This window comes from Perissodus microlepis, chromosome 4 (genome assembly GCF_051167445.1).
Source record: "Perissodus microlepis isolate ML-2025 ecotype Zambia chromosome 4, ASM5116744v1, whole genome shotgun sequence".
NCBI lineage: Eukaryota > Metazoa > Chordata > Actinopteri > Cichliformes > Cichlidae > Perissodus > Perissodus microlepis.
In genome coordinates, this window is record NC_140464.1 from 2,545,593 (window position 1) to 2,560,936 (window position 15,344).

The following is a 15,344-nucleotide window of genomic DNA, read 5'->3' on the forward strand; positions in this document are numbered from 1 at the left end:
TCTATCAGCAGTCGGTGATCAATAGGCACCAGTGACCCGGTGCCATTGGCAGCCACACAGTCCAGTGCCATAACACTACCTCCGCCATATGATGTGCTCTGCTTCAGATGATGAGCTGTTTCTCCTCCTCCGTTCTCTTCTTGTTCCATCATTCTGCTATAATTCCATCATAATTTCTTCATCTGTCCAAAGATTTCTTTCATTTTTCCAGAACTCTGCCGACTCTTTAGATGTTTTCTGTCTTCCCTGATCTTGAGTCTAATCGATGGTTTGCATGTTGTTGTAAAAGTTTTTTCTTTTCACTGTTTCTCAGCTGACTAATGTATTTTCTTTTTCTTTTTAAGAATTAACCAGTTTGTTGAGTGTGTCACATCTAAAGGTTTTCCTGCATCTTTGAGAGACTTATTTTGTTCTTTCAGCTTACTGATGGCCTTGTTTTCTTCCATTGATATCTCTTTGGACCTTGGATTCAGAGTTCTGGTGAACACTTGAAGCCAGCTCCAGATCTTTAATCTGCTTAATTTGTCATGGAATAATGAGGGACTTGGCCTCGCTTGGCAGTGAAACTGCTTGGCTATTGTCCAATTACTTTTGGTCCTCTAAAAATGGGGACTTGTTTATAAAAACGGCTACAATGCCCAAACAGTTAGTGGAGCACTTTGGGTAAATGTCTTGAATGAAAGCTGAAAGTCTGCACTGAGGCAAAATAGGGAAAAAATGTCATTTTCCAAAACCTGGATATATTTAATAAATGAACCTGATTTTTCAGCTGTCTTAAATATTAGCTAAATTAGAGGTAATATGATTAGATAACTGGTCAGAAACTCAGTCACTGGTCAGTCTCCACCAATGGCAGAAACAGATATTTTTACACCCTTGTACAAAAGGTCATTACTGTTTAAATGTTTACATTAAATGTTTGGTCATTACTGATAATTTTACCGTTCGTGGAAACTCGATGCTTGAAATAAAGGGCATGGCCTTAATGGCTGACAGCTGGAGGGTGAAGCAGGTGGTTATAGTTGTAGCTGGTCCTGGTACTGTGCTCACAGGCCATCCAAAAGTCTCCAGTTTCTAGGAATATCAGGAATTAATTTGGAAGTTACTGAGCAGGCCTGTCTGTCTGTGTCCTGCTCCCATACAGTCTATGGATAACTAAGCTAGTTAGTGTTGGCCGAACACTTAGCACTCCACCCTCTCATCCAAATTTGGACACTTTCAGCTCCTAAAATGTGATAAAACTGAAACCCAGTTTGATGCAGGAGAAGACACAAATCCCTTTGGAACACTCAAACCATCTTATCAAGTATCGAGTTAAACTGTTACAGCAGCATTAATTCACCAGAATTTGCATTTGATGACATGAAAATGTTTTTAAAAACTCTAAAACCCAAAAAAATGGTGTCAGAAATGTATTAACCCAAGAAACTGTTGACTTCACACACCACTGACAAGCTCAGGAAAACACACACACTTGCGCGCACAGAGTAATTAAAGGTGTAATTATATCATTTACATGAGACTTGGTCTGATGAGCTGCTTCCTTCCTGTTATCAGGAAGTGTTGGTTTAGTCCTTCACAGCACATTTTATTTACTGCCTTCAGTCTAATGAAGTCTGCTCAGTCTACTGGTGCATATTCAATATGACAGAAACAGGGGAAAATATTGTTTTTGGTCAATATTGTTGCACTCTGAATTTCCCCGCAGGCGGTTATACCTCTGGAATTTGTTTGTATCGACTGTGTGGAAATTACAGCGGCGGCTAATAAGAAATCAGAGAGCGTGGAGTCAAAAGATGCAATTCGTGCGACCTGCAGGGTCACACCGGTTACAGGGTTTCGAGTCAGAGCAGCGTCTCTTGTCATCTTTCATCTCTCGCTGGGAGTTTGATGTGATTAAATGAACGGAATGATGCAGGACGAGCTCGGAAGCATCTGAATAAAATCTGCTCGTGTGGCTGATGAGAGAGAAAGTTTCCGAGCTGCTTCTTTGTGTCAGCGTTGGGCCGCCACTGCACATGTGCTTTATTTTCCTCCTCTCAGCACTTACACTTCACATTAGGAGAAACTCACATGAGTAGAAGACACTTTGTGCGCTGAACTGATAACTGACACAGGGCACGCTGGCCTTGCTCGTACTGGGAGATATTTATCCTGTTCTCGTTTCCGGGGTGTCAGATTCTGCTGCGCCGTCAAACCTGCTCGTATCTCCACAAGCACAAGGCGTCCTTCGGCATCTGTGCCCGACGAGTCTCCCAGCACCAGCTCGTGACATATAAAGGTGCATTTAGGTTCAATTTGTTCTTTATATATTTGATTATATTTTCAGGTAATAACATCCATTCATTCATCTTCTTTCCCAATTCAGAGTCACAGTGAGAATATAATACTGAGCATCATGTGCATGAGCTCTGATGTGAGTGATTCAGCTTTGTACTATTTTTACACATTTCAGATGGTTTGAATTCATCGCTGGTATTTTTTAAAACGTCGATGTTAAATATCTTTAGCAGAGATGGGCAGTAACGCGTTACTTGTAACGCGGTACTGTAATCTGATTACTTTTTTCAAGTAACGAGTAAAGTAAGGGATTACTATTGCAAAAAAACTTCTTTTTACAGAGAAAAAAAACCCTAAACAAGCACCAAGTGCGCTAACTCACAGAGAAACTCGCGGATTCTTCCACTGACCGCTGCCGCACACCTGCACCAGGGTAAACCTCCGCCTGCCCTACTCCTGCTTTACAGGTGAAAATAGAGCAAAAGGACCGCTAGTCTTTGACTTTATTTATTTTCTGCTGTGTTTCACTTGCATCTATTTGAAAGACTGAGTGTAAACACAAAAAATATTTTATTTTATGTGCTGGAATGTGCAGAAAATAGGTTTAAATGTTAAACTAATTTCTTCAAGTCAGAGAATGGTGCATATAATTAAATTTTTGCTTGATACATAAAGTTAAAAGATTAAATCTAATAAAACAAGTTTTAAAAAGTAACTTTTTCATTTGATTACATTTTGTATGATGGATTATGCAGAAAAAGTAGAATTGGGCTGAAAGATCTATTTATCACCTATTCAGGTTGTAAATCATGTTTTTAAAAAGTAACAAAGTAATTAATTACTTTTGAAAATAAGTAATCAGTAAAGTAACTGGATTACTTTTTGGGGGAAGTAATCAGTAATTAGTTACTGATTACTTTTTTCAAGTAACTTGACCAACACTGATCTTTAGATGTTTAATAAAGCTGGTGAGATTCTGGTTTCCGCTTCAATAGCAGATGTCATATGAGTCAGTCAGGTGCTCTTTTAGTTTGACCATATGGTATTTTTATTCATGCGTTCATGCATCCCCATCGCAGCAGAGACATCCTGGGTCTGTCCCAGGACCTCCTCCCAGGAACACTTGACCTAGGAGGCATCCAGGAGGCATTTTAGTCAGATGCCCACGCCACCTCCTTCCTTTTGATGTGGATAAATTTAGTCTGAGATCATCCCACATGACTGAGCTCCACCTTATCTGTGTCACTGCTCGTGTGAACTGTGATGTCAATGCACCCGATAACTGTTGTTTACTTCTAAACAACAAAACAAACAAACTAAATTTGTTGTGCTGGAATGTGAACAGGTTTCTCCTGCTTATCTGACAGCAGTCTAAGCAGAGACACACAGACTCTTCCTCTTTATCTCCATGGTGCCAATATTCAAATGATCTGTATTGGCTAAAGTGGATGGAAGTGTCGTTCCCTGACTTTAAACCAGTGCTACCACATGAAATACAGAGTCTGGCTTCTCCTTTGCAGTTGTTTGAAGTTAAAGATGCTGGTTAAGATTCATTAAGGAGTCTGAAATGATTATTAGACCGTTTGGAAGAAATATGTCCACGTGGAGACGATGACATGTAGAAAGGTTAGCATCCTGATGCAGAGGAAACAATAGTTGGTTGCCACCTTGCCTAGAGAAAAGAGCAAAGACAAAATTAGTGATCAATATTCCCAGTTTGGGGGTTTTGAAGCGCCGCACCAAAACTCACTGACATTCAAATTGAAAATTCAGCCTGGAGGTTGTAATTTTACCTCCTCTTCATCCCCAGCAGTGCAGAGCGGAGAGGAGCAGATAATCCTGTTTAATTCTGTGTCGTGAGGAGCTTTTTGCCTTTTTAGAAATAATACATGTGGAGAAAAGAAGTGTGGTAGTGAGAGCGGACCCCAAGGGCAGCTTCTGCTACAGGATGACATCTCTTCTGTGCTTTAAAAATGTCATACGGTACAGCGGGGTTGTAACAGCTGTTCATCATCCTTTATAATGTCTCTCTGAGCTCTGCAGGGGTTTTTTCCCTGTCTATGACCAGAGGGCTCAAACACCTTCCTCTCCTCCTCTGGGATGATGAGAAACAAATAACCTCACCTTGTTTTGAGCTCTAAGTGCCGTGTCCTCACTACAGAGGAGAGATGTGTCATTATCCGAGAATTCATCAAAGTTTCATCACAGGTTTGTGGCTTATTGGACAGCAGATGAATGAATGGCTGAAGTTGGAACAAATGGGAGACAAAGTTTCTCTCCAGCATTTTGAGCCCTCGTAGCTTCAGAAGTACGGGACGCATCCATGTGAGGTCTGTCTGACTGAGCGGTCTGTTGGTGTCTGTAGGCGTGCTGTGGTTGTCCGTGGTGTCCGAGGTGCTCTACATCCTGCTGCTGGTGGTCGGCTTCAGCCTCATGTGTCTCGAGCTTTTCCACTCCAGCAACGTCATCGACGGACTCAAACTCAACGCCTTCGCCGCTGTTTTCACCGTGCTGTCCGGTAAGATGCAAGTCTCCTTTCTTCTTCTTCTTCTTCTTCTTCTTTTCTTCCTTCCTTCCTTCCTTCCTTCCTTCCTTCCTCCTTCTTCTTCTTCTTCTTCTTCTTCTTCTTCTTCTTCTTCTTTCCCTCCTTCTTCTTCTTCTTCTTCTTCTTCTTCTTCTTCTTTCCTTCCTTTCTTCTTCTTCTTCTTCTTTCCTTCCTTCCTTCTTCTTCTTCTTTCCTTCCTTCCTTCTTCTTCTTCTTCTTTCCTTCCTTCCTTCCTTCTTCTTCTTCTTTTCTTCCTTCCTTCCTTCCTTCCTTCCTTCCTTCCTTCCTTCCTTCTTCTTCTTCTTCTTTTCTTCCTTCTTCTTCTTCTTCTTTTCTTCCTTCCTTCTTCTTCTTTTCTTCCTTCCTTCCTTCTTCTTCTTCTTCTTCTTTTCTTCCTTCCTTCCTTCCTATCTTCCTTCTTCTTCTTCTTCTTCTTTTCTTCCTTCCATCCTTCTTCTTCTTCTTCTTTTCTTCCTTCTTTTCTTCCTTTCTTCTTCTTTTCTTCCTTCCTTCCTTCCTTCCTTCCTTCCTTCCTTCCTTCCTTCCTTCCTTCTTCTTCTTCTTTTCTTCCTTCCTTCTTCTTTTCTTCCTTCCTTTCTTCTTCTTCTTCTTTTCCTCCTTCCTTCCTTCCTTCCTTCCTTCCTTCCTTCCTTCCTTCTTCTTCTTCTTCTTCTTCTTCTTCTTCTTTTCTTCCTTTCTTCTTCTTCTCTTTCTTCCTTCCTTCCTTTCTTCTTCTTCTTTTCTTCCTTCCTTCCTTTCTTCTTCTTTTCTTCCTTCCTTCCTTCCTTCCTTCCTTCCTTCCTTCCTTCTTCTTCTTCTTTTCTTCCTTCCTTCCTTCCTTCCTTCTTCTTCTTCTTTTCTTCCTTCCTTCCTTCCTCCTTCTTCTTTTCTTCCTTCCTTCCTTCCTTCCTTCTTCTTCTTCTTCTTTTCTTCCTTCCTTCCTTCCTTCCTTCCTTTCTTCTTCTTCTTCTTCTTTTCTTCCTTCCTTCCTTTCTTCTTCTTCTTCTTCTTTTCTTCCTTCCTTCTTTTCTTCCTTCCTTTCTTCTTCTTTTCTTCCTTCCTTCTTCTTCTTCTTTTCTTCCTTCCTTCTTCTTCTTCTTTTCTTCCTTCCTTCTTCTTCTTCTTTTCTTCCTTCCTTCTTCTTCTTCTCTTTCTTCCTTCCTCCTTCTTCTTCTTCTCTTTCTTCCTTCCTTCTTCTTCTTCTCTTTCTTCCTTCCTCCTTCTTTTTCTTCTCCTTCTTCTTCCTTCCTTCTTCTTCTTCTTCTTCTTTTCTTCCTTCCTTCCTTCTTCTTCTTCTTTTCTTCCTTCCTTCCTTCCTTCTTCTTATTTTTTGGCATCAGGAACATCCTTTAAACACCACTGGGCATCATTTACATCGAACACAAACAAATATATTCTGAGTATTGCTGTGAGAATCAGCAGCAGAGCGGACAGAGCCTGAGGCAGATTTGTGAGGTCGTCCAGGGTCAGAGGTTATCCCATGGCAGCCTTGGATGTGGCGGTGCCAGGGATTTTTCTCCCAATTTACGCTAAACCTCTTACACAAGAAGTTGGCGATGCGTCCGTCACTCTGCTCGTCTGCTCCTCTCAGAGGACAGCGGCACATTTTACAGCATTTATGCAGCAAACCTCTGAAGCACGCTCCCTTAATCACTTCATATCACAAGTGACACTTCTGCTCTGAATTATGTAAAAACCTCATGCTCATTCTCCACCAGGGAAAGGTAATTGACATTTTGAAAACTATTACACAGCAGAGATAAAAATCCAGGCCTTCCCTCTGCTCACGTACTCCAAAAACCAGGCGTAGCCAGCGAGGGCCGGATCTGTCTGTGGAGCTGTCAATCACACATCATTAGCTATGATCATTTACAAAAGACACTTGATGATTTGTTCAGTTTGACCTAAAATAAGCAACAGAGGTCACAGAGAAAAGAAGCCAGGGTCATTTTGCCTCAGACTTTTTACAGCCACAGAGGTCGCCCCCTGGTGGGCACTAAAGGGAATGCAGGTTTAAAGCACTTTTGCATCGGCTTCACTTTTCAGACCTGCAGCTACATCTAAGGAGACCAACGTGTATACTCCACACCTGAGCCCTGCATTCTCAGGAGCCCAAAACAAACTTCTGCAAAGAGCCCCCACCCCACTGTGAGCCACACAAACTATTTATCACTGCCACAAATTAAGTTTCCCTAAAAAATTTTCCACTTACTTCTTCGTGCTAAATGCAATACATAATCTCACCAGCAAGTTGTGGCTCTACCCAAAGGCCTACTCGCTGTCTGAGAGCACCCAGGCGGCGTCCTGATTGGATGCCACCTATAGCGGTTGGCCTGAACCCAGCCACCTGATGAGGACTCCCACCTGTTTTACCAGGCTCCGCCTTTCCCCTCGCACCCAGCCAACCTTCTTCTTCAACCTTCTTCGTATTACAAGGGCCAGCCAATCAGAGGAAGCTGAAAATTTAAACTGTGACTCATGCAAATCTGCTCCAGTAGAGTTCAGGAATACAAATATGGAGTATTAAAAGTGAAGACATCAACAAACAGCTTTGATTTACTAATAAATAAATAAAAAGTAATGGTGGGTGTCTTAAAGCTGATGAATATGGAGCATAAAGGACCCCCCCCCCCCCCCCCCCCCCACACACACACACACACACACACACGTGATTGTGATGTATAATGCCTTCGTTAATGTCACATCGACTCGTTTGCGCCGCGGCGTTTTGACTTTGTTGTAATTCTGCTGACTGATTGTGTCGCTCTCTGTAATTGATTGGATGTTTCCGAGCGCGCTCATTGATTCAATTGATTCTGTATAATGACTAATTATGATCATTACATGTGTTCTGATTCATTACTGTTGGGCTGCAGTGATTTACTGTTGTTTTTGCTTTGTGGTAATTATGGTGGCAGACTGTCTCGTGCTGAGGGTTTCTCTTGTTATGTAAGAGCAAGAAAACACACTAATGTGTCTCCAAGCCGTTCTCACAGAGTTTGAACTGACCTGGGACTAAAGAGGACTCATTAAAACAGGAATATTTAATGTGTTAAAGACATTTTGTCTAATGGTGATGCTTAAATGTGTTTATGCGTCCAGAAAAGTTTTTAAAAACTTAATTAGCCCCCCCAGAAAAAGCCTTAGAATAAATCGTGCTGTTACTTGATTTACTGATGGATAAATGTGAAGCGCCTGGCTGACCCTCGGTTTCATTTCGTCATTTATAAAGTTCCTGAACATTAAAGTCAAACACTGGACATTAGATTGTTATTTTTTGTCCTTAAAAAGAGCAGTTTTATGATCATTTAGTCCCCAGTATGGAAGGACGGAGACGGAGCTTATGTCACAGGTTTATTATCAGCTTAGAATAAAGTCTGTAGTGTTCATTTGTCTGACTCTGTGGGCAGTGATGCAGCTGACACACAGTCGTTCTCCTGCTCCTGATCCTGTAAAGCTTTAGACACATAACACACTGATCAGTGATCAATCATTGGTCGTGTTGTAATCAATCACAGGGATGGAAAAATGTCTGTCACAGCTGAACCTCAGAGATGAGTATCTGAGTGAAGATGAGGCTGAAATGACTTTGAGACTCTAAAACTGAACTAAAATGTACCTACTGATTGTAATCAGATTACATTTAATGTTGAAATGTGTTTACAGACTGAGATTCGGTCATTAAAAATTAAGGTCTCCACATTTCTCACTGAGAATCACCGAAATCAGTCTCAGCGACTTCACAGAACCAGATCCGCCTGAACGCATTCTTCCTGCTCAAAGGGAGTTTTTCCTCCCCACTGTCACCAAGAGCCTGCTCAGAGGGGGTTGTTACAGCACATGCAGATCAGTTTCATATTATATTTAAGCAACAGTATCAGACTGCTACCATGGCTGCACAGGGGCACTGACTGTGCTGTACGGTGTGTAAATTTGGCTCCAGTATTATATGTTTTTTGTGTGTGTGTGTGTGTGTGTGTGCGTGTGCGTGCGCTGCAGGTCTTCTGGGTATGGTGGCCCACATGATGTACACCCAGGTGTTCCAGATCACAGTCAGTCTGGGTCCTGAAGACTGGAGGCCTCACAGCTGGGACTATGGATGGTCCTTCTGGTCAGTCCACAGCCACCCACACACATTAACCCCTAACTAGCTTTACCCCAACATTAAACCTGAGTCCATAATAATGTTTAATGACTGTCTGTCAAAGATGTTAAAATTCTTCATGTTATGGCTGCCAAATATTTGATATGAAGAATGGAATGTGTCTGACAGGTCACAGAGTCCATATTTATGTAAGAATTCAACAAAATGACACATAGATGTTCACAGACAGACGCATCACGTCTCCAAATACCTCGTTGTAATGACTGTTGGTGGAGGTGTGCAGCAGCCTGTCAGCAGGTGGTCTGCAGGTACGCAGGGAGCTGCTGTTAATAATTGTCTTTGCTCTCTGCTGAAAGCTGAGCTGCAGCTGCTGAGTTCCAACAAAGTCCATTTTTGAACTAACAGAGAGAAGAAGCGCCTGTGCCTTATAAAGAGGTGCATAAGTGATACAGATGAGCAGAAATATAGAAGCACAAACATGGATTTCAACCAAACACGAGTAAAGCAGGACAGAAGGAGGGAAACACCTGGAACGAGAACACCTGCTCCTGTTAATAGAAAGATTTTCAGTGTTAGTCATTTAAGCGAAAGCCTCCATTTACCACCACGAGGGAGCCATTCAGGATCGTTAAAGTGGAAAGGAGGATTAACCTCTGCTGGAACAGAAGGCCAAAACGCTCCTTCAGGATGAATGAAACGATGACGGACGCTTGATGTGCACTCAAACTTTCTGCTTAAAGCTCCACTGAAAGCAATAACCTTAATTTGATTTTAGCACGAGCGGTGTTAGAAATAAGAGAAAACGCTTAATATGAAGACGGAAAAAACACAAACACAGCAGCTCTTCATCTGGCAGGTTTTCTAGCTCTGTGCTTTTAGAACAGTTTGTGCTGAAGACACAGAAAAGGCCGAGTCTTTTTTCACGGGAAAACAACCTCTGTGTCACGTTCTGTCAGACAAACTCATCAGGACTGAGCGTAACCCCTGTTACGCCTCTACTGCGAGGATCTTGTTTATGCTTTGCAGTAAGATAAGTCTGTTTCATTTATGTTGTTAAAGAAATTATAGTCCAAATTATTTTGGATATTTTTAATAACCCCCACCACATCTACCTCTGGTTCTTTGGTTTTCATTTGAATCATATTTAAAGATAAAGAAAAATCCCCTGAGAAAAGGCAGCGGAGCTTGTGGAGGTACGGTGTGTGGCTGACGGAGCAGACATGCTCAGGAGGGATTTGGTGAGAAACAAAACACACAAGAGATAAACTCAGGGAGGCAGTAAAAACTGCAGTTCCTCTAGCGCCCAGCAGGGGCTTCAGGAGCAAGTCCCCATAGACTCCCATGTTAAAATGTCCAACTACAGCGAAACAAACATGTTTACAGTCTGATTTAAAAAAAAAAAAAAAAAAAACAGACACACAGACAAAACAAAAACAAAATTGTTGAGGCTTAAAGTTAGGGGCGTGGCCTTTTTCACTGACAGGTGCTAGCTGGATGTAAAGCGACGTCCTTTTAAAACGTTTAAAAATAAACGTCTGGTGCTTGTAGTGAAAATTCAGTGCTGGACCAATAAAAGCTGCACTATCCGAAAGGCTTTAAAGTATTTTACAGCTCTGGATTACCACTGCACAGTTTTTATATTTTAGTTCTTTCTACTTGGTTTGTGGTTTTATTTATTTTGTTTGAAATTCAGTTTAGTTTCAGTTAGTTTCAAATGAGGTTTGAGGTTTCAAATTATTATTAGTTCAGTGTTAGTTTTAGTCTTTTTAATGATTACTGTGTATGGAGGACATATGCCAAATATTCATTTTATACTTTGTAAACATATCAAAGATTCGTCCGACTGTAATATTAAATGTTAACAAACTAAAACGTTGACTATAATAAGCTTGTAGCTCCAACAGTAATCGGGTGTAAAACTGAAATGTAATCAGTAAACAAAAGAAATAAAGAAACGGTGTCATCGACTGAGGGTAATTTATATATTTTACGTTGCGGTGACTTGTTATATGCTTCACTGCGGTGCTATACGTGAAGATTTATTGCTGTAATTTCATATTGTTTACTTGGTTTTGCCTTTAAACTGTTTCTCTGCTTCCTCTGAGGAACAGTAATGGTTCAGTTAAAAACATAATCCTACAAAAGGGAAGGAAAAGTGATTGAGTTTATAGTGTATTATCCAAATTACATCACATTATGGATTCCTGTTGTCCCAAGATAAAAAGTGATGGATTTTATGCGTCATTTTGTTTTATCTCATGGTTTTCTTGCTCAGCATGTTTACAGACCTCTGCCTGTTTTTTTGTGCTGTAGAGCATTTATTTCCCACACTGTTTGCTCAACATTAGGCTCTCCAGAGTCACCACACACTCTGAGGTAGCCGAGCATCGATCATCGTCCTGCTAACATTTGAAGGAATGAAGATGAAAAGCTCAGAATTACATTTCCCGGTCGATTTGGGAACGCATCGGTGTTCCCCAGCAGACCTGGAGACTGGGGGACTAAGGTCTGATGAACAAACGATGCCCTTGTTTGTTTGTGCTGAATCGAAAGATTACCGGGATTATTTTATTTTAAATAGGAGCAAAAAAATCTATAAGTGTGCAAGTTCTCAGTCATTCAGTTCATGGTAGTTTGTGTTGGTAGAAGGTGAAGATGTTTCACCTCTCATCCAAGACGGTTCTTTAGACACAAAAGGTCGAGGGTCCCTATCGACTCCTAGTGGGCGTTGTTTCTTTCTACGTGGTCCAGATGATGGTTGGCCCACTACTGACTATGTGAGTCGTCACATAACCCACGGTTTGAAAAGGGGTGTGGGTAATTACCGTCACTGGAGGTTAAGGGTAAAACCACAGGCCCAATCTATGTGACCTACATAAGTCCAGTTGCCTTTTTCTTTCAAGCTTTCAAGTAAAATTATAATTAATACAAAAAAATACATTTTTCCAAAGATATATTTCATACTTATTGATTTCTTCTCTCTTATTCCACGCAGCATGGCGTGGGGATCCTTCACCTGCTGCATGGCCGCCTCCGTCACCACCCTCAACTCCTACACCAAGACTGTGATCGAGTTCAGACACAAGCGGAAGCTCTTCGAGCAGGGCCTGCGTGAGGAGCAGAACTACCTGGACCAGGAAGCTTTCCACTACTTCCGGGACCGTTCACTCCAGTCCATCTCCAGCACCGTGGACGTCTACCCCGGCCACAGCGGCACCAGAGCCGGGCTTGTTGTCGGGGGGCCCGGCACGGGCCCCGGTCCAGGTCCCGGACCGGGACGTGGGAAGATGAGAGCGGGGTCTGCCTCAATAGACTTGGGGGAGAACACGGACTCACTGGGGGAGGAGCAGTGCTGAGTCACACATTGGAATGAGGGGATTGACTGGGTTGGGGACGTGGCTACACGATGAGGTGAACTGCACCTTCACATGTGGACCCGGCCGCTAGTTTGTCCGCTGTAACTGAAAGCAGAGGCAGAACTTATTTTCTGTTTTAAGAGGACAACTAAAAGGCAGATTAAACATGGATTACAAAAAGAAAATACAAATGTTCTCGCTGTGTGTGAAGTGAAAGTCAGTGTAAAGTGTGAGAAATAGACTGTGGGTGAAAGTAGGCGTTCTCCTGCTTATTTTTGAGGTGCTGTGTGTAGTATTTTAACATCAATACATCGTCACAGTTTTGAAAAATGGTGAAAGCCTTTGCTGAATAGCGACCCTTGTAGCAAGAAGCGGAAATTACAGTGGCCCTGAAGTCCAAAACACAGAAGTATTTCAGAAAATACAAGAACGTTTTCATTAAGGTTTCTTCTTTGTTACCAGCAAACACCCTTGAACATCCTTCTTGGACTTTCTGGCAAACACAAGTTTGTGTCCACCAACTGTTTAATATTATCCATGTAAAATAAAATAAAAAATATTTATTTATTTATTTATTTATTTATTTATTTATTAAATAAAAGATTCTTGGGAGGAATTAAAGAATTACATTAAAATTATATAATTAAAATTATAATAATTAAACATCATGAATAATTTATTAATCATTTATATCAAATTAATTAAGAATCAAATGTAATTGTGTTTAAAACTAGATTTCTGATTACGCTGCATCCCTCCTGAAGGAGATGGTCAAACATGACTGTTCGTGGAACTTTTTTTTTAAAAAATCCAAGAAAAATGAATATTATCAAACTGTTGCTATGAAATGTATGAACAGCTGCATACCCTGTTATTGGACTATACACAGTATAAACGTTATTTGTGGTTTGTTCAGCAGTAACGATAATTTATTCACAGTTAATTTATGTGTGTGTATGTGTGTGTTTTGCACCTCAGGGCCACCGTAGAGGAACAGCAATATCTAATTTAGCTAACATTAGCCACATATGCTACTTGTCATATCAGACTGAGTTGTACTGCTGACGTGCTCGAGCATGTTTGTCCCCCGAGTCCACTTCGCTGGAGTGCGATCGCTTTGCAGTTGGGATGGTCGTGATTTTTAAATATTCAAATAGTCATTAAAATATTTAAAAACGCAAATATGTTACACAACTTTCTTGTCTTAAAATTGTTTTCAACAGACGCAACTGATGCACAGTTTTAGAACTGTTACTAAAAAATAATTACTACTCATTATTTGTTACATTTTTTTTTTTTTTTAAAGTAACAAATATGTTACTTAATTACTGATTTCTTATCACTTTCTTTGTTGTGGGTGCTGGGCTGTGAACACACTTTACACCACAGGCAGTATAAAGATGAACGTAGTTACTGTGACACCACCTGTTGGTTTTTGAAGACAGAGAGGAGGTATTCCTAATACAGAAGCCCCGCCCACCTGTTGTTCAAATCTTCTTTTTTTGGTTTAAAAGTTTGTTTCAGATCTACGATGTGCGGGGCTGAGTCATGCAAAGCTGCTGTAGTAGGGTCCAATGAGCAGAAACAGCCAAGCTAAATATGCAAAACATAATATTTTGAGTTCACTCCTTCCTGCGTTAACAGATGATAAATCATTAAACTACATCATCCAAGCCACATTTATTTGGCCCAGTAGTGAACATGCCTGCAGTAGACATGCTATTAGATTAACACACTGGCTTTGTAGCTCATGTGAACGCTCGATTTTCCAGGTCAAATCAGTCCCTGGAGAATCTCCTGGGCAAGCAAGACTGCCAACCGATCAAGCATGCTCCAAGACATGCTTCTTTGTGAGCCTCGGTATCTCTTATCTGATGTAGTCTGCAGAAAAATGAGGCAAAGTTTAGCGAGAGAGAAACACAGAAACTGTGGGAAATCAAGAAAAGCTGGCCTCAGGACAGGAAGCAACAGAGATTATGATTATTTTTGGCCAGAGTCAGATTAAAATGAAATACCACACGTTGCACTTTTACAGGTCGTGTTCAGGCCACATCCTGTTGCTGACGCTGAATGTGGAGCTGGTGTATAAACTAAAATCTTGAGCGCTGAGGGTTCAGTCCAGTCTTTTCTTTCATTTCTTTGCCTCCATCAAACACCAGCTTCCAGGACTGACAAAAGAAGCCACCGAAGAAGACCTGCAGTTTCTTGAGTCAGTGTTTGCCGATACATATGTTAAAATCTCCAACTTTACTGCAGTAATGCACATGTAACCCAGGCTTTAGGCTGATAAATTAGTCCTCCACCATCTGATCCAAATGCGGCAACTTCTGGTCCCCAAAACAGTCCACGAGTTGCCATGATTACACATGATTTAAAAAAGGTGCTTTATTTTACTTATGAATGAATGCACTTTATTATTTTTACTAATTACATTTATTTTTCCAAAAAAATTCTCAGTTGAATGTTAAGATGTTAAATTTCACTAGGAAACACTTTATGGATAAAGATCTACTGGGTAAAAGAAGCAAGGAAACACGATGAAAACACCTCGGTACACATAAAACTGTAATATTGGAAAATTGTGCATAAAATATCAAAGGTAACAATTTTTCTTCTGCAGAATAATGTCCATAAATTAAAGGTAGAGTGTTGATAAAACAGCTGGATAAACATTTTAGATTCAGTCATTGCACGGATGCTAATCCGAGCCTGCATCCGCTCAACCTGCCTGTTTTATGGACATGGTGAGCGCTGCCGTCCTTCATCATCATCACAGCTTTCCTAACTAATGAATGTATCAAAGGAGTTATTAACAACTTTTGAAACTCCATCTTCTCTACATCACACATGTTAGCAAGAAGCTACCTGCTAATGCTAGCTGTGTGTCCATCCATACAAAGGTCGTTACTGATCTCAGAGCAGTAAAATCTGAGCCAGAGGCAGCTTGCTCTCCCATCAGTTTACAGTAAAAACCAGCAATGTGCAAACCACAAAAAGCTGCTGGAGACCAGTCCAATCACAACTGAGACAGGTCAGTTGGTGGAACTACTCAGTGCAA

At 41.1% G+C, this 15,344-nt stretch overlaps 1 protein-coding gene across 1 annotated transcript in view; it reads left to right on the forward strand.

Moving 5' to 3' along the window:
* Positions 1-13,468, forward strand: part of gsg1l (gsg1-like) — a 44,238-nt gene extending 30,770 nt beyond the window's left edge. Inside the window, exons 4-5 of the mRNA XM_084925085.1 lie at positions 8,825-8,936; positions 11,926-13,468. Of these exons, the coding sequence (XP_084781211.1) occupies positions 8,825-8,936; positions 11,926-12,286 (473 nt within the window). The 3' untranslated portion in view covers positions 12,287-13,468. The remainder of the gene's footprint in view (positions 1-8,824; positions 8,937-11,925) is intronic.
* The last annotated feature ends 1,876 nt before the right edge of the window (positions 13,469-15,344 follow it).